The sequence below is a fragment of the Alosa alosa genome, chromosome 10 (genome assembly GCF_017589495.1).
Source record: "Alosa alosa isolate M-15738 ecotype Scorff River chromosome 10, AALO_Geno_1.1, whole genome shotgun sequence".
NCBI lineage: Eukaryota > Metazoa > Chordata > Actinopteri > Clupeiformes > Clupeidae > Alosa > Alosa alosa.
The window spans coordinates 16,810,736-16,834,820 of NC_063198.1; the positions used below are offsets into that span (position 1 = coordinate 16,810,736).

Sequence of the window (24,085 nt, forward strand, 5' to 3'; positions counted from 1 at the left end):
CAATGTCCCTTCAATGTTACAACACAGAAGAATAAGGTAACTCAAGCTGCATCTGTTATTAGAGCTGGTCCTGCAAGTGTCCATTGATTTATACGTTATGTTTTATATACATGTTTTCTTGGTAAAAAAAATACAAATAATAATAATAAATGCAAAAATGCCTTTCCAAAATATATATATTTTAAAGTCTGCCAATACTGTCTGCCAAAGCTGTCAGTGGGCCTACCAAACTGGGAAACAGAGCAGGATGCTGATGCCACCAAAACACGAGCACAAAATGTTGTATTAAAGAGAACACTCTTGAAATATAATTTATTGCACATTTACAGATAACAGAGCTCCACAATGATTCAAACCAACCTGGGTGCACAAAAAGATTGTTACAAAATCGTCATTCTTCTCTGATTTGTTTGTCCCCTCAGAAGGGCTACAGAAAACAGAAACAGCAGACCAGAAACTGCATAGGTTTAGAAAAAAATATTGAAGTTGGATTGTTGAACTGTACAAAACAACAAATAAACAAAAATCTAAAACATAATACAGGTCCTGTAACTAAGCTGTTACTGCAGCACTACATGGACAAAAAAAAAAAAAACAGATTTAATCTCTTCTTGGTCAGTTAATTTTCTGAACTGACAAGACCAATTTAATAAACATGTTTTCTCAGCTGAAACAAAAACAAATTGTCTTGGTTTCAACTATGTGGGAAGTCCTTCCCTCCTGGTCAGTTTTAAGCATCAACAATTACAATTTCATCAGGTTCTTAGGAGAAGAAAGACTAATTCCACACCGCTATAATTGTTGGTAAGAAAATCTACAAGGGTTTTTTTTTTTTTTTTTACAGAAAAAAAGTTATAGAGGATCAAAAGTGACTACATTTATGTACAGAGGAAAAAGAATGCCAAAATGTGTTTGAAGACCAACATCTCATTTCAGCAGGCTTCCATATCTCCTGCAAGCTTTTTGGAACAGCTATGGAAGAATCTTATTTTTGCACTTACAGGCATGTTATTTTATTGCTATCGTTGCCATTGCAACACTGCAAGAGAATTAACCAATTGTTGAAGTGTATAGCCAACAGGAAATGGACAGATTCTCAATTTCTGTTGTTCAACAACAAATGTGGTATTGTATCATCAATGCATTTTCTATAGTAATGTATGTGAAAACACAGAAATGTAGGCTACTAAAATTCAATTAAACCTCAAACTACATAAAAAAAAGTAGCCACACGCTCCAAACATCAGGCTAAAATGGAGGATGTCTCATTTAGCATCTTATGTTAGCCACTAATTCATCTTTTTTTTTCCGATTTTGAATGTCCTTCACAACCAATTTGTGATTTAAGAAGCTGTCTCCAGAGAATAAATGATAGCAGCTTATATGTAACACAAGTTAGACACAGACATATAAAAATAATACAGTACATACACACTCCTGTCTAATATATACACATTGAGGCAGACATACACAGTTCATACATATAATTTGAAGGCATTTTAATCTTCCTGATTGTATAAAAGCATTACTTTATCCATGCAGAAAATCCCTTTAATCACCAAACCAATCAGTAATTTTCCTGCTGTCAATTTTCATGCAACACAAAATACAATGTATTAAATCCAGATATTCTTTTGAGTCAAGTCATCTGAAAAAGGCACAAACGAGATATCTGTGTGCGACTGGAATCAGCTTTTCTATGGAGACAGCTACTGCAGAATTGTTAAAAGGAGGGGGAAAATAATTTTGGTATATCCTTTGCCACAAGACGCACCATGTTGAAAAAATATTGTTGACCATTCAAGGGTCAGTTATGATATGATACGCATTTGGCACTATTTCTTATCTGGCTATTTTTAGTGTGAAATTTAATTATTTTTTATATTAGCATGTCTGCATCAATGATATGATCTAAATCATTGTACTCTGTTTCTCAAGAATGTACAAGGCCAGATCTCTTTACACTGTTGAGCTGGTGAGCATGGCAACCATCTACAAGATGGATTGAGAAGTGAACGTTCACAGATAAATGGGCCCAAGGGTATTTCTATCCTTCAACCCTGTACCTTTAATGGAATAGCAGGCACAAGTTATTTCATAAAGAAGGCAATAGATTTGGTACCATGAACAGATGTTAAAGATCACTCGTTTGGCTTTCAGAACTCACAGTAGACTAGTGCCATATTTTGTCAAAAGGACACAAAGCCAGCAGAAGCAGTCGCATGTCCTAATTTTGCTTCCTGTCCAAAGATACCAAAGCAGGGAAGTACAAACTGGTCTTCACTAGATACAGCATAACAAATGTATATTTCACATGATAAAAAAAACAACAAAAACAAAATCATAAGGTGTGAAAAAACAAAACATGCAGAACAGTAAAAATCAAATCAGAAAAATTCATCCAACATCTCACGCACTCTCTCTCTCTCACTCTCACACACGGTTTAAACCTACATTTTTGTCAGGGAAAGCAAAAGGATATTGTCTCAAGAACATCAGCTCATGCTGTCCATTATGTCAGGTTGGAAGTGGACAGAACCTGACAACATCAGGCACAATACAGTAAAAATCACAACACACGCTAGAACATCCCAGAATGCACTTCTTACATCATGAAATACTGGACTGCACCAGTACTGTTTCCTGTACAGAACCCAGCAGCAGATAGAGTGCAGAGTCAAACAAGGGCCAGTTTGGGTTCATGGTGAGACAGGTCTATGGACACTGGTCAGGTTCAGATATGGTTGTAATGTTTTCTATGATACGGGCAGACAAATTCTGAAGGTACATGTAAGCACAAGATTATATATGCAGACAGGAGTATAAAATACAAATGGCTTTCACTGACACACTAGAATGAAGTAGTTATTGACAGTAGTTTTATTTCAATTTATGTCTGAATTTTGGAGGTGGAGATCCATTACTTGACCATAAAGGACTCTGCTCTACCAGGCTGCTATCTTGTGTCCCATGCAGAGCTGCCATTACAGATGTAATGCACAAAGTGTCAATTTGTCCAATCAGATTTTAACACCAGCTGATACAGGCTGTAGAAAGGCAGATGCAAAACATACAATAGACAAATGAAAAAAGAAGAGGCACCACACTGAACAAGGAGTAATGTAGAGAACACCTCACAGGCTTTAGAAAAGAAACAAATCATTATTAACATCTTGTTTATTTGACTCTTCATGCCTGTTTTTTGTTCTTATGTACTTGTTGCCAAGGGCACTAATTAATGATACTGTCGTCTAAAAAATATGAGTCTTCAAATAACACTACTCTCAGAGAAGACTGGCTTGTGTTTTGTTTTATGTAAGACTCTGGACAGGTGAGTGGGCAGTGAAGGCGAAGAGCAAGGCAGTGAACAACCTTTGGCAGTGTGGCCATTTTTCTCCCAGTGACCGTGAGGTAACTGCTGAGTGTCCCACTGCTAGGAGAGGGGAGTTGAAAACAAACATAGGGAAATTCCAAAACAAACAAAATGAAATAAAACAAGACAAAAAACAAAACATAAATGCTTGTTTGGGGCACATGATCCATTTGACACATACTTTTACATATTCTGTCCATCCCATTTACAATATCAACAATATTTTTACTTTCCCCATAGACCACTTCAAATGAATCCATCAACTTTTCCTTCTGAACACTAAATTGCATGTCTCTCTCTGTTCCTATTTAGGGTTCAGGCATCAGAAACACAATACAACGACAATGCATGGCAGCACTAAACACCCCTAAGTCGGTGCTTCAAGTTTCGGAAAAGTACAAAATACATCCTACAAAAATTTTGAAAAGAGGACAGGCCACACCCTGTAGATGGGATGTGAGAAGTGGGAGATCAGTACCCAGAGAACAGGCAGACGGACTGGCCCTGAACCTGTTCCTGGATTATGAGCCGAATCTGGCCTACAGCCAGCTACTATTTGGGTATGGCACAGAACCTGTAGTGACACTTCTCATCAGAGGACCATCTGCCCTGCATGTTTGCCATGAAAGCAAGTAGCTCACAGCACAGCGGGCGGGCATTGGCGAAGGAGAGAGAGAGAAATGAAAAGAGAGACAAGAAGTAGCAGCGGCTACATCAAAGTCAATAAGAAAGAAGCCCCACACTTTAGGTCCATTCCATTTCCAATGTCAGGAGAAAAAAAAAGATAAATAAACAAATAACATCACTCTCAGTTTGAGTCAGATTGCTGGCTGCTTATGCAAAGGGCCCTGTAGATACTGGCAAGGGGAGAGGGGCCAGATCAGTAATCATCAGTCTTTTGGCACATCCAGGTGCTCTGTCTGAGGTGGATTACAGTTCTACCACCACAACTGTGGATGATAGAGGGGGATATGTAAGCCAATTCCCTCTCCTCCTAAACCAACTCTGATTCCCAATCCATCAAGACTACAGGCGTGATTTTTTTTCTTCAGGTTTATCTGCCAAATCCACTCATTCTCTCTCTCTCTCTCTCTCTCTCTCTCTCTCTCTCTCTCTCTCTCTCTCTCTCTCACACACACACAAACACACACGCTTTCCCTAACTGGAAGTGCCTCCCGCCTGCGTCCTGTGTGTGCACGCACATGTACAAACACACACACACACACACTCAAGCCTGCGGGAAACCCTAAAGGTTGTCCCCTGGTTGATACTGAGGTTCAGTGGAGGTGAAGTAGTCCTCCAAGAAGCCTTGCAAGTACTCGAAAGTGGGCCTCTCCTCTGGCTCCCGTCGCCAGCAGTTAAGCATCAGCTCGTGCAGGGAGCTCGGGCAGTCGAGGGGACAGGGCATCCTGTAGCCCCGCTCCACTTGGTCCAGAACCTCCCGGTTCACCATGCCTGAAGAGAGAGCACAGACCGGACAGTTCCTGTTCAGTAACCACACTGCTTCACACCACGTAAAACATTCTAGGTCTTTGTATGTTTAGATACAAAGACGGATATTACATGATGCAGCAGATTTAAGTTAGACATAGACAGTGGTACCTGGATATGGAACTCTGCCTTTGGTGGCTAGTTCAGTGAGAAGTATGCCAAACGACCACACATCTGACTTGATGGTAAAGCGTCCATAAAGTGCTGCCTCTGGTGCTGTCCACTTAATGGGAAACTTGGCACCTAATATTCAAAACAATTCTTAAAAATCACAGTCCAGGCCTTGTGTATAGTTACAAGTATGTTGTGTTAGCTTAGCATTAACCTAAGAATGGCAGGTTTGTTTATATTCGCACAATTAACACACTGGGATTCCTCACCTTGTCTGGCTGTGTACTCATTGTCTTCAATCAGACGGGCAAGGCCAAAGTCCGCTACCTTACACACCAGGCTGTCACCAACCAGGATATTGGCAGCTCTGAGGTCTCTGTGCACATAGTTCATTCTCTCCACATAGGCCATTCCAGCAGCAATCTACCCAAAGTAGACAAAGGTGTGGGGTGAACAAAAATGAGTCTGCCAGGTGACAGGTCAGCCTTTCTAGCTTCTAATGACAATAAGCAACATTACTGCGCAAAATCGCACATACCTGTGCAGCCATGTCCACCAGTTGTGGCAAACGCAAGAGCTTCCCTGCATCACCTTTGAGGAAGTCTAAGAGGCTCCCTGAGGAGGGGAAGAGGACAGAGAATTGGACCACAATAGACAAGGACAGCAGATAGAAAAAGAAAAGCCAAATAAAGAGGGAAACTAGTTTATGAATAAAATGAAATATTGCTTCACTAAAACATGTTTAGTGAATGATATTTGATAGAATGATTCAGTTAATTCTATTTAGCCTATTAATGATTGTTTTTTTTTTAAATTATTATTATTATTATTATTTACACTTTACTTTACTATAAACTTTTTAACATTAATGTGCTGTAGTGTTTAATGATGTCTTTGTAAGTAACTGGACAAAAGCATCTGCTAAGAACCATAAAAATTAACATATTTGTATTTCCCAGACCTTGGCTCATGTACTCGGTGACAATGTAGATGGGCTCTTCAGACACCACAGCATAGAGCATCACCAGCTTCTCGTGGCGCAGCTTCTTCATGACTTGCGCCTCCTCTAGGAACGCCTCAGGCGACATGGTCCCCGGCTTCAGCGTCTTTATGGCTACCCGTGTCGTGCCATTCCATGTGCCTGGGGTCAAAGGTTAAATCCAGGGGTCACAGTTAGAGGCATTAAATCCATTAACTGACATTTGAATCCTCATGTAAAGGCTGCAACCGCAATACTCAGTAAAGGCTGCAACCGTTAATCATGAATATATGCAAGGCCATTTGTTTACACATAAAACCATGAAAACCTCAGTAAACAGAAAGACATATTTAATAGGGTAAAGGGTGGGTGTGATAGTCTGCAAAACACCATGTCCAAAACACCATGAACTCATAGAAGTCAAACAGTTTTAGGCCATTCAGTTTTACCATTTTCCCAGGATGCTAATCACATTTTAATGAAATGGTTTTGCAAATGTAATTAGTCTGCCACTGTGATGTTCCTTAAAACAAGTTATTCTAATCATTCTAAGGATAACATCCCAATGAACCTACCTCAGCACAAATAAATAGCCATGTGGGTTAAAAAAGCATTATTTGATAGATTTATTAGGACCAATTTGCACAAGTACTAATTATATCACTGATTCATGTCAACAAGAATGTTGTTATTGATTGCTGTTGGTTAAAATAGTCTGATGAGGTCAGCATTCATCTGCATCTCACACATAAAATGCCCAAAATACTATACTATGCACTACTGAATCTGTACACCACATTATTAACTTGCAATGAAAGTAAAAATGTGCAGCATGTACTTCACATAGATATGCACTTACCCATCCATACTTCCCCAAAGCAGCCCTGTCCGAGTTTGACGTCGAGGCGAAGAGACTGCCGTGGGATCTCCCAGGCGTCCCGTGCCAGGCTCTGTGTCTGGGGCTTCAGCGTCGGACACACATCGGTGAGGATGTGGCACAGACCATCGGCGTGCTCTGTGGGGGAAGCATTTGGGTTTGTGAGAGGAGCTGGCACCACCACTCAGAGCCGTGGTTTATGCTTGGATTATTTGAAATACATCATGGATTGTGAGATACATTTGTGTGTGAGATACAAATGCAAAGCAACTGTGTATTTATTTGGTGAATATCTCACACACAATGTGTTGTGAGATACATTTGTGTGTGAGATTTTCACCAAATAAATACACAGTTGCTTTATGCATATACCATGTTCAAAATGGACTAAGAGCCTTAGTCTGCATTGCACAGTTAACATTAATCACCTTAATTTAGCAAAGACAGCAATCAAACCTAAAGATGCTGCTAAATTCATATTTTACAGCCCAGTGTATGGCTACAAGAGTGGGCCTTCTTGAGTTGCCTCACTGGCTTGGTGGTTTTTAAGTTTTTAAGATCTGTATACTTAACTAAGAGCATGCACATAATGTTTGAAGACCCCATTGTTTGTTGTTGGGGACTACAAATAAAAACACCACTATGCACCACTATGCACCACTATGCACCACTATGCACCACTATGCACCACTATGCACCACTTGCACCACTATGCACCACTATGCACCACTATGCACCACTATGCACCACTATGCACCACTATGCACCACTATGCACCACTATGCACCACTATGCACCACTATGCACCACTTGCACCACTATGCCACTTTCTTCTTACTTAGGTCAAACAGAACTACCCAAGCCTTTTATTGGCCTGACTTTGCACTAGTATTTTTATTGACTGTCTATGCACAATTTCAACCACATTTTGCTGCTCTTATTTTTTCATTATTATATGTGTCCTCTTATTTACTTATTTACTTACTTTTTTGTTTACTTGAATGTTATGTTTGTCTGTGGACCTAAATTGGTAAAATATGTCTTGTCTTCACCGTGGGATAGTGAGAAACGTAATTTCGATCTCTTTGTATGTCTGGAACATGTGAAGAAATTGACAATAAAGCTGACTTTGACTTTGACTTTGAAATGAAGATGGCCTGCAGTTATTTAAAACTAGGTGACTAAAATATGAAGACTGTGGTATGCTGAGGTGGTGCAAATGAAGCATCCTTTAAAATTATATGAATATGACATAGTTCCCTTGGGAGATTATGTACAAACTTCTGTATTCTTGCTCTGAATATAATGTGAGACCAACAGAAGCATTGCACTTTGAGATTAAGTGAAGTGGGCAGAGACTCACTGCGATAGTGCATCACCAGCTGTTGCAGGCTGGTGAACTGAGTGCGCGAGGTGATGTAGAAGCCGCCACTGTCCAGCTTCCTGATCTTGTAGTGTTTTACATTCAGGCCTTTGGTGTTGTCGTAGTCCATCACAGACAGGCAGTAGGCCCCTGGAAAAAAGGAGGGAGGGAAGGGGCAAATTTACTCCACTGGCAGTATTGGAGGTGTACACACACACACACACACACACACACACACACACTCAGCCGCTCATCTACAGGCTGCATTGGCAGCTCCATACAAACCCAACAACAAATGCAGCAATTGGAAGCACCAGTTGGAAGAGAAACAGGACCTATTAAAGTGATTTATCAAACACATGGCTACAAAACAATCAATACATTATTCTTTCACTGATTCAATGGAGGCCTTAAGTGCACACATAGTTTAAGGAATGTTTAGTATTTGACTTAAGGATTACGTAGGCCAACATTCCAGCTGTCGGGAAGCAAATGACAGATTGAACAAATGACAGACAAAGTTTCTCTTGCTCTATCCATGGGCCATGGCATTTGCCAGTTGCTGTGTGCCTGTTTATAATAGCTGGGACATCCCTGTGCCCGAGAGAGAGGGAGAGAGGGAGAGAGAGAGAGAGAGAGAGAGAGAGAGAGAGACAGAGAGAGAGAGAGAGAGAGAGAGAGAGAGAGAGAGAGAGAGAGAGAGTGAGGCAGACAGAGAGAGACAGTCCTGAGTGCACCTGGAAAAATGCCAAAGCCCAAGCATCTCAAAGAGAGATGACCACTGTTGCGAGGTCCTTTGACAGTGGAATCAATTGACCTCTTGTGAATGGGCCTCCTGTAAATCTAACCACAGGAGTGAACGCCCCCTGCAGCTTTCCACCATTGAGGCATTTTTTTTCCTCATCTTGCGAGGCCAAAAAGCACACACACTTGATAATGTGTTTGGACAGTTCAGCCGCTTCATGTGCTTGCAGGCTTTACAAAACAGACAGTTTTGACAAGTTGGTGAGGATTTTGTTGCGCTATGTAGACATCACTAAGAGAGTCTTTTGGAGGAAATCTTCCTAAGAGGCACACATTTCAATCAGCTTAATAACAGCAGGAATCCCAAGCAGTAGTCCAAAACCCCGGCCACAAAACTTCATCACAGCTCAACTCTCAATCAGAAGCTAGTCACTGTCTTTACAGTACAACCTCAAAAATAAACTCCCTCCAGCGAGAATCAGTCTTCTCTTTGCGTCATTACAGCTGGCAACGTCTGAGAAAGCCCTCCCCCTACATACCGATACTGACGAGAAGAGGAAGAATGAAAGAAAAAGGAAGAAAAAGAAGTCGAGAGAGAAAAAGGAGGGGGAGAGAGAGAGAGAAGTGAGATAAAGCGCAAGAGAGACAGAGAGAGTGAGAGAGGGATTTATAGCCGAGGGGTAATCCAGCACCCTCGTGCTGTGACCTACTTCTGGTGGATGATTCAGCCACACTCATATTCACTGGGGGTCTCACGACCGTTCAGACTAACTCTCCCAGATAAACCCGCACTCCCCTTTTCCCTGCCCTCTGCTGAACTTCACACCTTCTGTGAGCATACATGGGGTGCCAAAACTGGAGGCCCCCCCTAAGCTTCTGTCCGCCTGTAATCTCTCGCTGGATGCGGTTTAATTACTTCCTGTGGAATGATTGAAAAATGCCTCCCATGTCATAACTGACCAAAGCATGCAGCTGCAACAGTAGACGGTATGTTGCTACAAGTCAAAGGCAGATTTAAAGGCAAAGGAAGGTTTAAATACAAGATATTAAATGGATATGTAAGGGGATCCGACCGAGACTTTTGGGAACATTAAATCTAAGGACTTATAGTCTGGTCATGGGGTCAGACCTGGTTTTGATGGTTAATGTTTTTTTTTTTTTTTGCTCAATCTTGTAGACTAGGGGTAGCTGCTCTTTCAGATTTAGGAGGGTGCCTGTGATATCCCTTCAGCAATTTCATATATTAACCCTTAAAGCCCTATGTGCCAAAATCATGAAAAAAAAAAGGTAATACCTCTAATTTCAAGATGAGTACTCATATCAAATGCAAATCAATTCCAATAAAATGTACTAAATTAGAGTTTCCTGTGTGATAGCTATTCAGAAACCTCTCAGCCTGGCATCTTATTTCGCTACGGAGATATGCATTTTCAACTACAGATTGACATGGCATATAGAAAACTGCACCAAATGCCAGTATTTTATGTGTACCACTTTTTTAAATATTCCTCTCAACGAAATCATATTTTTTGCCAATACTTTACTCTCTGCTTGTAGATTTCTAATTTAACCAGAGGCGGACAGAGTAAACAGCTTCATTACTTGAGTAAAAGTACAGATACCCTTTGCTAAATTTTACTCAAGTACAAGTAAAAGTACAACAGTCAGATGTCTACTTAAGTAAAAGTACTGAAGTACTTGTTTTTAAAAGTACTTGAGTATCAAGAGTACAAGAGTAGCCTACATTTTCTAAATATTGCATTACTACTGCCAGAGTGCTTACATTTATGTACAGAAACGTCCTACATGGAATTATGAAAAATGTTCATGTTAATACCTTGGAGAATGTAAAAGGAATTGAAAGTAAAATCAAGTCATTTTGATCTTTTTACCATGTTGCCAGGGATGGGCAGTATTTCTAATACATGTATTTAAAATACATATTTCAAATACAAAATACTACTTTGTAATTGAAACACTTGAAGCGAAAACTATCATTAACTTGTTCAGAAAATTGAAATAGTCTGGTGAGATGGGGCCACAGATTGGCACATTCCCGGGATGGACCTGCTGCGTCTTCATCCATTGTTTCGTCCATGGTTTCGTCTCTTATCTAAATCTGACCATGGAGTTGACTTTGGCGGAAAGCTGAAGGTGATTGCTGATAGGCTGTCCCAATCAGTGGCGCCTGCACAGTCCAATCACGTTTAAGAGGGAAACAACAAATTGAGGGTTTCCGAGATTTTTCTTTTTTCCTTTTTTTTTTTTAGAAGTAACGGGTACTCACGGTTATGAATAGAAATGTAGTGGAGTAAAGAGTACAATATTTGCCTCTCAAATGTACTTGAGTAAAGTCATGAGTACTCCCCAAAAATGATACTCGAGTAAAGTACAGATCCCTCAAAACTGTACTCAAGTACTGTACTTAAGTAAATGTACTCCGTTACTGTCCGGCTCTGAATTTAACATTGGAATTAGTGTCCTACCCACCAGTGATGTCCTACTGATTGAAACAAACCCAGATACATTTTTTACAGCAACTGGAAAAAGCATATTTTTGTTCTGAAGTGATTTTAAATGTGAAGCACTTACAATCTCAAAACCGCTCTTATTTAAAAGCTTTAAGCTCTTAAAGTTGACCTGAATAGTGATTTTTCTGTAAAAACACCAATTGTATGGCTGTCTTGGAAGGACAGCATAAAATGCAAACCCATTTTACTTTTTGTTGCAATAGTATGCTACATTGTAGGTAGCCAATTTAAAAGTCAGATCCAACTTTTCTCTTTTTCCTTCATGTCCGAAAGCTGAAAAAAAAGTAACTAATGCAAGAGCCTAAACGGTCAAGTAGGTCAGGTGCTACAGGACTGGAAATGTCATAATGCTATAGATAAAACGCTAATGGAGAGCATTATGATATATTAACCCATATGACCATGACCTTGAGTACCTAATAGCTGATGTTCATTCTTACTCCAGCATAATCCTTAAAGTAACGCAGTGTAGGAGTAGGAATCTTGAATAGGAAGCTTGAATGTTAGCATTCAAGCTAACATTTAGCGCTAAGGGGGTACCCGATATGTCTAAAACCAACAAAAAGGGTCATGCTAAGGCATTCTGGGTGCGGCAATGTCCAAGACGCTTTTCTCCTCACTCTAACTCAGAATGGCAAAATGAGGTTGAAGCTGTTATTTCGGCTGTTATTATAAGTAAAACTAGATGTACCGCAGAGCGGTACAAAATATGACCGCCGCCCAGTCCAGCACATTTTTTCCACAAAAAGAAATCACGCTGAAAGGCCTATATGATTCTAACTGTCTCACTAAATTGCATTATCCACACTCAATTCTCACTGGACAACAAGTACCAAAACATGATTAGTTCATAGATTTCACATGTAAAATTCATTTTATACAACCCCACCTCCATCTTGCCTGTTTATAATTCTGAGAAATTCTTGATTGTTTGTGTTATGTTTATGTTATGTGTGTGTGTGTGTGTGTGTGTGTGTGTGTGTGTGTGTGTGTGTGTGCGTGTGTGTGCGTGCGTGCTTGTGTTTGTGCCTGCGTATGTGCCTGTGCATGCAAGCGTACATATGTCTACTGTGTGAGTATGTGTCATACGTATGATTACTGTGAATGTATGTGTGTGTGTGTGTGTATCTGTTTGTGCACATGTGTGCACATGAAATGGGTTAACATGACCCCTGGAGGCAAACATACGGAAAAAAATGGTCATCCTAGGCCCTACAGTTCTCAAGATATTCACAGAGAACTGTGTCTGCCCTACCCTCCTTTCGGGGGGTCCAGTCCAGCAGGGGGGCTACAGATCAAAACGATGTGGGGGTACATGCCCACCAAGTTTCGTGTACCCCGGTCTTTCAGTGTCCCGGGAATCCTTGTTGGTGTACGTCACTAAATATACACATAAATTATTTTATTGTAAGGCCCCCCATGAACGAAAGTACTCAAAACTTGGCATGCATTTGGAGGGTGTCATAATGATCCTACACTTTCAATTTCGTGCAGTTTTGACCTTTGAGCCAGAGATATTGTGCTGAAAACACCAATTTGTTTGCTTTTTAATTTTTAACTAGGTGGCGCTATACATGAAATAAGTGGTAATGGGATGGGTTGACATGCCCCCTTAAGACCAACATACATAAAAAAGATGGACCTCCTAGGCCCTACGGTTCTCGAGATATTCACAGAAAACTGTCTCCGGCCACCTACAGGCCAGTTGGTGTATAGTAACAAATTAATTTATTGTGTGGCCCCCCATGAACAGAATTCCACAAAACTTGGCGTGCATACAGAGGGTGTCATAATGATCATACACTTCCAATTTCGTGCAGTTTTGACTATGTTAGGTCACAGATACCTTCAATTACAACACCTCATTTTTACTTTTTGTGTTTAACTAGGTGGCGCTATACATGAAATGAGTGGTTATGGAATGGGTTGACATGGCCCCTTGAGATCAACATACAAAACAAAAATGGTCCTCCTAAACCCTACGGTTTTCGAGATATTCACAGAAAACTGTGTCTGCCCTACCCTCCATTCGGGGGGTCCAGTCAAGCGGGGGGGTTACAGATCAAAACGAAAAACGATGGTTCCATGCTATCCATGTGGGGTTACATGCCCACCAAGTTTCGTGTACCCCAGTCTTTCAGTGTCCCGGGACTCATTGACGGAAATTTGGGCATGCGAAAAACAAAAAAAAAAAAAAAAAAAAAAAAAAAAAAAAAAAAAAAAAAAAAAAAAAATCTGACTAAACCTATATGACCGCCGCTTCGCTGCGCAGCGGTCATAATAATTACATCGAGTTGCTTTTAGTGCGATATTTTATTGTTCGGACATATTCTAAGGGGGTGATAAAGTGGAAAAGTTTGATCACTTGCACATTTCTTGTATAAAATTAAAAACTTGAACAAATCACATTAGACCTTGCATCCAGCTACACAAAATAAGATAGTTAGATGAAGGATGATTGTATGTGCTTTATATAAGGTGATCTTAATCATGATGACAGCATGGTAGACCAACTTAAAAGACTACTAAAAAAGAAATACAAGACATATAATTGAAAACTTATCCCCAAGAGAGAAGAAATACTATTTTCTGATTGGCTGGCAGAGGGCTATTAATTCTGTACATTGGGGCCCCTATGAAGTCGATCTGGTAAAAAAAATGCAATCACCCTCCCTATATATGTAAACGACAACTGAACTAGCAACAAACATGCTTTTGATAGCAATAATTTTACGGTTAAAATTAATAATAATTTAATTTCTAGACTAGTTTCCGTTATCCATGTGGCCCTTCTTGGTATAAAACAAAGACACCCTCCCCTCCCCCAATGAAATGCTAATGTAGTGGTTCAAGGGCTATCAGGTACACAGGACAAAGGATGTTACCTTGATATAATGTATCCATGTGTCATGAAATGTAAATATATTAATGTTTGGTATCATTGTGATAGTCTCAGTACAAGGATTGTAATGATTTGATTGTGAGAATGTTTGGAACATTCTATAAGTGATATTTCTGATATATAAGATATCTCTCCTCATGCTATTCAGATAGGTGTGAAGTGGGTGTGAGTAGGTGTGTCTGATGCCAAGGTGGAGAACCAACCAAGTGGGCTTGTTTTGGCGCCAAATTCTTCCTTTGTTTAAAGCATTCAAAAGTAACTAAACTGCAATGTTTGTCAGACCTTCCAGGCCTAGGCTACATCATAGACCATTTTTTGTACCCTCTCTGCTTGTAACAGAATAAATTTGATTCCTGAGTTTTTCCTGAAGTTTGCCAGTCTAAGATTAATATTAAGTAATCATTCACCACAATTACTTTCACTTTGCAACAGTGGAATCAACTGTAAGAAAGCAAAAGTGGTTTTAATACTGTCCTATAGTGAGAATGAACATCAGCTATTAGGTACTCAAGGTCATGGTCATATAGGGTCATATATGTCCTAATGTTCTTCCTTAGTATTTTATCTGTATTGGTAGCACTTACTTGCTACCCCCCCCCCACTCTTATTGAGTAACCCCAAGCCAACAGGAAACAGCAAAGAAAAAAACTGACAAGGTTTACCAAGATTCTGGTCTTTGGCTGCCGGACTATTACTAACACCATTTCAAGCATATTTGCATTTCACTCCAAACTTATAACATTTGCTATCTTTCCACAACACACCTGCCTACCTTAGTCCAGCACATACAGCAATTCCTGTAGTCAAAATTTGTGAATACGTCATCACTAATCAAGGCCTCCTGGTGGTAAACTGAGAGAGCAGCAAAAGGGACCAATTGATCAAGAGGAGACACAGACCAACACCATTCTTAAAAAAAAAAAAAATCCAAACAAACTGATTTTCAGGACTTGGCCAGGCTACAATGGCCTCTTTTTTCCACCCTGCAGTAGAGAGTTCCATGGATACTTCTTAAGATCGTGACTCCTATGGTGATGGACTGGACTGTGATGGCCTCCAATTAAATATCTTATTATGTGTCTTGAATACTATGTTTTTACGGATCCAATTGAGTGTTTTCCTCACATCGGCATTTTAAAAACCTAATTTACTGCTCTGTTACCTTCCAACTTAGCTGATGACAGTTAAAATCGAATGATTTTTAGATCCAGAATGAGAACTCTACTTTAATTAGTGCTAGGTGATACCCAATTGAATATTTTTGCAAGTCACTGTGTATTTACTTCGACACAGACATTCTGTCATGTTGTATAGTGTTTTATGGGTCTCCAAATGGTGCTTCCTTTCACTCAGTCTGAGTTGTTTTGTTTCCAACCCCCTAAATGCATCATTACATGTCAGGCACATTCAACACTATAACCCCAAAATGCTAATCTATTAGCCTTTCTTCTTATGAAATACCCAGTGAAAAATATTTTCAGATGACCTTCTGATGATTCCGACTGGGATGATCCCAGTAGGCCTTCAGATCCCTCACAATTTCTTCAAAACAGCCCCCAATGTTTCCCTGAAATGACTTCAGTGGCTACCTTTATTCCCACACTCGTTTTGAGCAAAGCCCATCATCCCAGACAGCCTACCCTTGGTGGTTTCGCTCTCCCTGACCAGGAATGTCCCTTGTCGGTTCTGCACGCTGAGCAGCAGCCGTTCTGAGTCCCGGCGCGTGATCTTCCCGAAGAACCACCTGCCCAGGGAGAGAGGGAAAGAGAACACTGACTGAGTACTGTGGAAACCCCACGCCCCACTGGCTTATGTCGCTGTGATCACGCATGCTTGCTGGGAGCCTGTGGCTGAGGCAGACACATGACAGGACGGTGAGACTTACTCTTCTGCTTGGATGGAGTCAGAGGGCGCCACATAGTTACTGGGGATGTAACCGCTCTTTCCTGTAGTCAGTGACCGAGCCAGCCACCAGTCCCCTTCCCTGTAAACACACACACACACACACATATATATATATATATATAAATGCCTGTATTTGGATCCAAAAGGCTAGCAAGGAAAACAAGATCCAAATACTTTGGGAAGAGTCCTTGACAGGTCTACATAGCTCACATACTTTTTCAAGTCCTTCCATTTATAACACTCAACACTCAAAACACATACACACACACACAGTCAATAGACCATGTCTATGATACCATCTGATAAAAAAATATCTCCAAAACCAAAATGCCAGTACCCTGACAACAATCTCCAGTAGCCCTGGCTAATACCAAACAACTTGCAGATGACTGGTTCAAATTTTAGTTTAATAAAATATTTTCTACAGACTGCACTAGAGGGTAAACTAAAGACTAAACGCATAGTCACTACAGCAATGTCGTCCAACAGATTTTACTGTCTGTCTCACCTTATGCATGAGAGAATGGACTAGGGAAGCTTCAGAAACCACACTACCCCAGTGCAGAGAACAGTTGAAACCCACAGCGGCTAACAAGTAGACTACTGACTAGTAATTATTGCTACATAAACACAATATAATCCCCCCCACCCCAAGACGATGACTAGCTGCATTCCTAATGCTCCACAAGAGTGCAACAAGGAGTTGAAAGTGCAACATATGATCCAGTGAGTGGAAAAGCTGAAAAAAGTCTGTTTTGTTTTACTATTTAGGCATGAGAAATAGAAGAACTGAGACGCTGAGCAATCTCAGCATGTATAGACCAGGGTGGTGCATAACAGCGGTGCCACTCGCGGTCTCCCCTGACATCCCTTACTTCACTGTGACAGACAGGGCAGGCCTGAGAGGGAGAGAAGTGTGAGAGGAAAGGAGAAGTGTTACTGACCTGAAGTTGTACTTTCTCCTAATTTAAAGCAAGAAGCATGAAAAGAAAGAAACGACAAAGAGAACACAGATGGGGTCAGGTACTCATCGAGCAGAAGTAAGCGGCCACAGTTTTTTTTTTTTCAGCACAGCAGGAGCATCTTTGGAGAAGGAAGGGGGCAGAGGAAGGCATGCACAGATTGTCTGGAGATGCTTTAGAGCACCAGGCGCTAAGCAGAAACCTCTGTGAACCATTCAAATCGCAGTTCATCTATACATTTAATGCTGACCATCTGTACTTCAAAGATCTAAGGTCTGAAGGTGCTCCAATGAACACACCATTCATAGAGTCGAAAGGAAAAGCCAAGCTTATTCTCCAACAACAAGATAAAAGCCTTGAAGCACAGAACAAGAACACATTGCATTTATAGCGCTTTTTAAGGCACCCAAAGCACTTAATGTGGCCTTTGTGTCTCTGTGCACACAGCAGTATGATTGAAGTAATAGCTGGTGGCTGTTCACTGAGAGGCTGAATCTAAATGACTGAAGCTTGATGTTATGTTATTTATAACAGAGGATTGTGACAATCAATCAGCTGGGACTTATTTATCAGCCATATCTTTTCATCTACCAATCCATCCATATGTCTATATTGCACCTAAGGTGCGTTCAAATTTGGCTAACAGTGACAAACGTTTGTGGTAAACATGTTTTCTTTGAACAGTTAAATTTGAATGATTTGATGTTAACATTCCATTGTAACGGTAATTGCATTGTTACCTTCATCAAGCTCACGTCCAGTTCCACTGTATGTTCACGGAGAACTACCTCCGCAGACTGTTTGCAATTGCGCAAACGTTCGCCGAAAACTCCAGGCAAACAGAAAACTGTTTACAAACATTCGCAAACGTTCTCCTATGTTTGCGAATTTGAACGCACCTCTGCTTTTAAATGATATGTAGTAGACAGTACTAGGATGTGTGTTGGATCAGAGTAGTATTCCCTGCTAAATATTCATCCTTACATGTGCAGCACATGATACAAATTAAAGTGAAATAGCATCGTATTCCTTACGTGTTATTGACAATTTGAAGTCTCTCGCCCTTCTGAAAACTTAGGTCAGAGGCGGTGCGCGATTCATAGTCATACAGCGCCACAAACGTCGTGACACCACCTGCAAGACACAACAAACAGACAGAGAGAGAGAGAGAGAGAGAGAGAGAGAGAGAGAGAGAGAGAGAGAGGCAGACAGAGAGAGACAGTCCTGAGTGCACCTGGAAAAATGCCAAAGCCCAAGCATTCAAATTCAATGGAGATGAGCCATGCAGTCCCTGGTAGTCTGGCCCTGCCGGTGAAGGCAGCTGGGAAAGATCAGACAGCTGGGGAGCGATAAGACAGCTGAGGTTGCTCGAGCCTCTGTGCCCCTTGCACATCAGCTGCTAAGCCAGCTGAATTGACTTCCATACTGAAGGGCCTGTGGCTATGGCTGTTATAGCAATAATAGCTGCCCTGTCCAGGGAAGAGGCATGGACTGAATCAGTGATGCAAGCATAACCCTGTGTGGGGGCACTGGCCACATGACGTAACTGTTTTTTCCTCTTTAATTTGTCCGACCTTGATTGCATTATCCCAGAACAATGAAATGACTCATCTCGGTAAGTAAAATGGTCATATAATAATAATCTTTGAAAACCCATGGCCACACACACACAAAATGACCTACGTCATCATTATTTATTGCTAAAACTTGTCACTGATGCAGAGTATACCAAGGCATGTTCCATGTCCCAAATGGAAATAGCATGATAAAGGCTTTTAAAAGGTCAACAGACGATGTGCCATTCGTGGTAGATTCCTCTCCCTTGTGAAATTAATTATAGAAATGGAAAGAACCTACTGGACCAATTAAGCTTAAAGGCATACATGGGGCAACTTTTGAAACATAAAGCCATAAAATCAGTTCCATGTGTTCTGATTGGATGGTCATGAAAATTTGCCTGCTGATGATTAAAGTTCTCATAGACAAAAAGGTTTCCCAGTATCACTGGGAATGTGCTGTAACAACAATACTCGGGGACATTGCTCAAAATGTTGCCTTGTGTATTATCAGCTAAACAGATCTGAACTAGGCTGTGACAGAACTGGCTCTTAATGAAACACCAGATGTTTCTGAAACTGCATAGCATTAAAGATCAAGTTCACCAAAGATAATCGTGTTTGGCTGAAGTAATTATGCATGACTAAAATGCTTGAACTAGCCTGAGATGGTTAGTCTAGTCTCAACCAACCCCATAGCACCCAACTAAACTGAGCAAACAGAATGAATGCAACAATGTCCTACTGTACCTGCCAAGGGTCCCCTGTGGGGGGATGTAATGGTGTTGGAGTGGTCCACCCCTCCAAACAGGGCCAGCTCCGCACAGTTGGCCTGGGGTTGGGTGCCCCGTCTGTTGGTTCCCACGGCTGGACTGCGGTTCGGCGTCTGGGTCTGTGGGCCAGGCATCAGGTGGTGCCCGTGCCCGCTCCCGCTGCCCATGCCAATGGTGCCATCCAGGCTCAGCGACCTCTGACCCGGGTCTTTGGGCTTGCTCTTTGTTCCGCCCATCAGAGAGCCTGAAGAGCAGAGGGTGGGAAACAAGTATGTGTTTAGTAGTGATGTAAAATGGTTCAACTAAGACAATAATAATAATTCATCTAAAATGTCCCAACACATGCAGTATACTTTTTCCACACAAATTCTGCAATGAAAACATTTCTAGTTTCACACAGTAATCAAATTATACATGTACAAAGATGGAACTATTGAAAAAGGGTTGCTTGTGTTTGCAATGCCTAATCTGGATCTCAGGTATACTTTGTTTACAACAAAGCGTAGATTGGGTGCTGCCGTGGTTCAAGCAGCTGCATCGTCCTTACCACATTCGGGTCAAAGTGCCCGCAGGGACCCGGGTTCGAATCTGACCCAAGGCCATTTCCTAATCCCACCCAATCTCTCTCTCCCACTCATTTCTAACTATCCCTCCATCTATTTATCGTCTAAGACCAACAAAGTTTTCAGACAGTCCAAAACAAAACAGCTGCTTGGATCCCTCAAGACTGACATCATGCCTTAAGGTCCCTGGCTCATCTCCAGTTCCATTTACAAATGTTAAAAAATGCAAAAGGACAAGCATTGTTGAATTAAGCAGGATACTGTACTTTCTCATCCATGTCCACCTTTCAGAACCTCGGCAAACAGGTTCTACCTGATGTAAATTATTGTGTACATAGAGGAAACATGCTGTCGTTTCATCCTGCACACACATAGAGATCTAATTCCATGGGATGGATAATGCATACTATGCAGTGCAGTTATATGAGCATGTGCAGCTGTTGACCTATCCTTTAACACATATTGAGCCTCTGCAATATGATCAGACAAATCACACAAATTCCCTTTCAAACTAATGTTTATAGAAATACCCACAGCCTTCAGAGTCTGGTGCAGGCTCTCTTCACATCTGCAAAACTCTTAGACAGTCAGCTTACAGATTTGGTCCCATATGTGTGTACTCATGGAGAGAGTGTTCCAGTGAACTGGCTTCTTAGTGGTGCCTGTGGTTTAGGAGTTTTGCAGGGTCTCCTTCTCAAACTCATGGTGGATCCAGAGCCTGCAGGGCCTCCTCCTCGTGGTTCCATCCAACAAAGAACCAAAACTTGATAGGAGGGGCTCTCTCATTGACCAGGGCTCTCTCTGCACTGTAAGACTTAAGCCAAGAGCTTGCAGAGCTCATCTAAATTTACATTTTACGTTGTATCAGGGGTAAGTCACACAGTGGTGTTTGAATAAATTGACAGCTAAAGTAATATAGTGAATTCATTACATTATAAAGTAATGCACTGATTGAAAGAAATACTGCTGCTATGCCCATTGGTCTACCTTGGTATGAACTGTTCTTAAATATCAAGAAGGCTTAGCACAGGAACATGCTCTTTGCACATAGCCCCACCCATGTACGACAAAAACTTTTTTATGACAAAGTATCGATTCATATTGCAGGAATGGCAACAAACATACAGCAACAGCAACTGTGACGACTCTGTTGTTAGGTGTCAGCACTGGACAGCTGATAATCAAATACAAACACCCTGTGTAGTCATACAGCAACACAGCCTAATATGGTGTTTAGGTGCTAAAGGACTGGGATTTACAGTCACATGTCTTACTTAGAAGGCAACAATGGGGGGGGGGGCATTGAACAGGGAGGGAGAAAAAAAACATTAAGAGATTGACAGTTAAAATCCTCTGAGGCTCCAGTCAGTGTTCTAGCCATCTTCAGTCATTTGAAGGGTAAGCAACTGGACAGCAAGAGCTTGAAGAGACAGCAGTCCTCTGTGGACAGCATTACCTCAGTTTTCTATCAAAATCAAATAGCTTTGTGTGAATGACTAGACTGTGACTCCACACAGACGACTTTCTGCAGGTGGCTCCAATTACAGTGAAAACACGGCCAAAAGAATGATGTTGGCAAACTATAGAGGATGGATGCACAGAAGGGATACCTCTGTAAGAGAGAGAACTGGAGTGTAGACACTTATACAAGTTGCGGCATCTCCTATATATGTATGCATGCACGCACTCAATATTAAGGCTTAGGGACAGGAGAAACGCATCACCTTGAACATTTTAGTAAGCCAAAATGTCAGTCTTTTCTAAGGGCTTAACTGTCAAGTAAAGAGGACCACTTGTCTAACAAACAGCCAATACAAACTAATACAAATTAAATTAGGCAGTCAGACAGTATCCTAACAGCTGGAATGAAATTGTCATAGGTCTTAAAGATTATTACCAAACACAAAACCGACTACCGATTATTCTGCATTCTATGTCATAGAAACATATCACGATGAGCTCCAAAATTGACAACAGGGTGCTAGTGAACACATGTGGACGAAGCAAGGCATTCTTCATCTGACGTCCTCGACGAACAAACTATTCTGACTAAAAAGGAAAACAAGTAGGCCTCAACTAATCTTCACAAGCATATTGGCTTGTCAAGGATGTGAAGGAACAGAATAGTCAAGAGTGATAAACTTCGACGGTTTCCCTGTCATCCAAATCTGCCTGATCACTGTTGGTTTAATTAGGCTACAAAAGAAGGAAAAATGTAAAAACAGTCATTGTATATTTTAAACCATTGAGAACATTGGCATAAAACCTAACATAGATGACCTAAACTCATTAACTGTTTTTACAAAACGAATGAATGGAAGATAATTGGTGGGATTCAACAGATAGAGCTAAAACAGAAGGCCTATATGTCTGGGCTAAGATTAGGCTACAACAGGAAAGGTGTTACCTTTCCCACGGCAGGTAAGCTATGGACTGTCTCGTTCCGTGATTGTCTCGTGGTGGTAACCCTGTTCGAGACGGAAAGGGGTCACGCCATATTTAGCTCGCGTCATTTTTAGCCCATCCATACAGTAACATTATAGACTAGGCTAACTTACCAGGCTACAGCATATGGGAAACAATCGGTTCATCCACGACACTGATTATTGGTTAGCTTACAGCTATGGGCCGCCTGACCGCTCAATAGCTTTTGCATACGATCTAGCTTGGGGATTGATTCTTTTTGTTTTAGCCCAATGCTGTCTGACTCTGAACACATTCACCACGTTGGGAAAAAGCGTCGTTTAACGGCCTATCCTTAAAGGCGACTGCGGTAAATTGCAACGGCCTATGTTTTCATCGATCCGGTTCCGCAGAATAGGACAGAAATCAAGTAGCTTTGGTTTAACGTAACAACATAGGTTACATTACGTTCATGCGGTTAGCTCTGTTTCCACACAACATGTAGCCTATCTTAAGCCTGTAAGTGCAACAATGTTTATCAACATCACATGCAAATACAATGTTTCAACGTAAGATGGAAGTAACAGTCCAAACCAACAAAGGTAATTTAGCTTAAGCCTTCAAATAGGCTACATCGACGAGTCTCTTGATAAAAATCACAGCACTCACCTTAGGGATAGTCAATGACTTGGCTTAACCTTATTTCATATATGGAGCCAGGAACAAAATTAAACCTTCTCACGCGTAGTCATGAAGAAAGATGATGAGCCTAACAATGCGTCGTAGATCAACGCAAATGAGTCAACTATCGATAAATCCCATTCACCGAATTCAAGAGGCGTTGGGAGGTCATGACTGAGAATACCGTGGAGCGCGGAGGGCACCACTCAGACTGCGGTGATCCGGTTCAAAAACACAGACGGAATAGTGGAGGAGGGCATCCATCCGGTTTACTCATTTACTATAATGTATGAGAAATAGCAAATGTGCTGTTTGAACTGGTCTGCATATTATCTTAAAATGATAAATCGTATTACAGGCCTATGTGAACAGGCCATTAAACATGGCTAGCAAAAGGAAAATCAACACACCGTCAATAGGCTAGGCTACCACCGAAATAAAAACGGCCAGTGGTGATAGGGGAGGAGGCGATTCTTTGCGTAACTAGGTGGAGTCGGGAATATGCTTTGGAGTACGTTGTTAGTGATATTGGATTCATTGATTACGAGTAGCAATGAGACACCCTGGTGGCCTTTTCAAGTAATACTTTCAAAACATTTTCAAACATTTTTATGACTTCTATTCAGACATTAAGATTCTAAAATATAGGATAGGCTTGGCCTAGCCTAGGCCAGGAAGTTGCCTGTTCCCTGCAGGTGCATATAAAAACAGAATATCGTGGAACAGTTAGTAATGTAGGCTATTTCAAAAAGTAAAAAATATATATTTTCTAATCTTGATGGAGTTTACAGCTCATTTAAATAATAAAAAAAAAAACAGGCCTATCTCAAAATATTAGAATAAAGAATTTATAATTCAGAAATGGTAACCT

The 24,085-nt window shown here is 41.0% G+C and overlaps 1 protein-coding gene across 3 annotated transcripts; it reads right to left on the reverse strand.

The window, feature by feature from the left end:
* Window positions 1-280: 280 nt before the first annotated feature.
* LOC125301492 (proto-oncogene tyrosine-protein kinase Src-like) lies at window positions 281-23,661 on the reverse strand. 3 transcript variants are annotated; one of them, XM_048253954.1, is made up of 13 exons: window positions 23,203-23,661; window positions 19,545-19,811; window positions 18,273-18,372; window positions 17,221-17,238; window positions 16,257-16,355; window positions 16,012-16,115; window positions 8,195-8,344; window positions 6,814-6,969; window positions 5,937-6,116; window positions 5,514-5,590; window positions 5,245-5,398; window positions 4,976-5,107; window positions 281-4,828 (listed from the first exon to the last, which is right to left on the reverse strand). In XM_048253954.1, the coding sequence occupies exons 2-13, from the start codon at window positions 19,801-19,803 to the stop codon at window positions 4,620-4,622; spliced, it is 1,638 nt and encodes a 545-aa protein (XP_048109911.1). In that variant the 5' UTR covers window positions 19,804-19,811; window positions 23,203-23,661; the 3' UTR covers window positions 281-4,619. The 3 variants fall into 3 exon arrangements, with proteins under 3 accessions (XP_048109911.1, XP_048109913.1, XP_048109914.1); XM_048253956.1 differs by lacking the exon at window positions 23,203-23,661 and adding an exon at window positions 22,689-23,161; XM_048253957.1 differs by lacking the exon at window positions 17,221-17,238.
* Window positions 23,662-24,085: the final 424 nt, after the last annotated feature.

What these genes read in the sequence shown, in the direction of transcription:
- LOC125301492 (XM_048253954.1), bottom strand. Translation starts at nt 19,803, where the DNA reads ATGGGCGGAACAAAGAGCAAGCCCAAAGACCCGGGTCAGAGGTCGCTG. An exon ending in GGAGAGCGAAACCACCAAGG is followed by an intron (nt 8,345 to 16,011) that starts GTAGGCTGTCTG and finishes CCTTTTTTCCAG; the next exon opens with GGGCCTACTGCCTGTCTGTG. An exon ending in AGGCAGAGTTCCATATCCAG is followed by an intron (nt 4,829 to 4,975) that starts GTACCACTGTCT and finishes CTCTCTCTTCAG; the next exon opens with GCATGGTGAACCGGGAGGTT.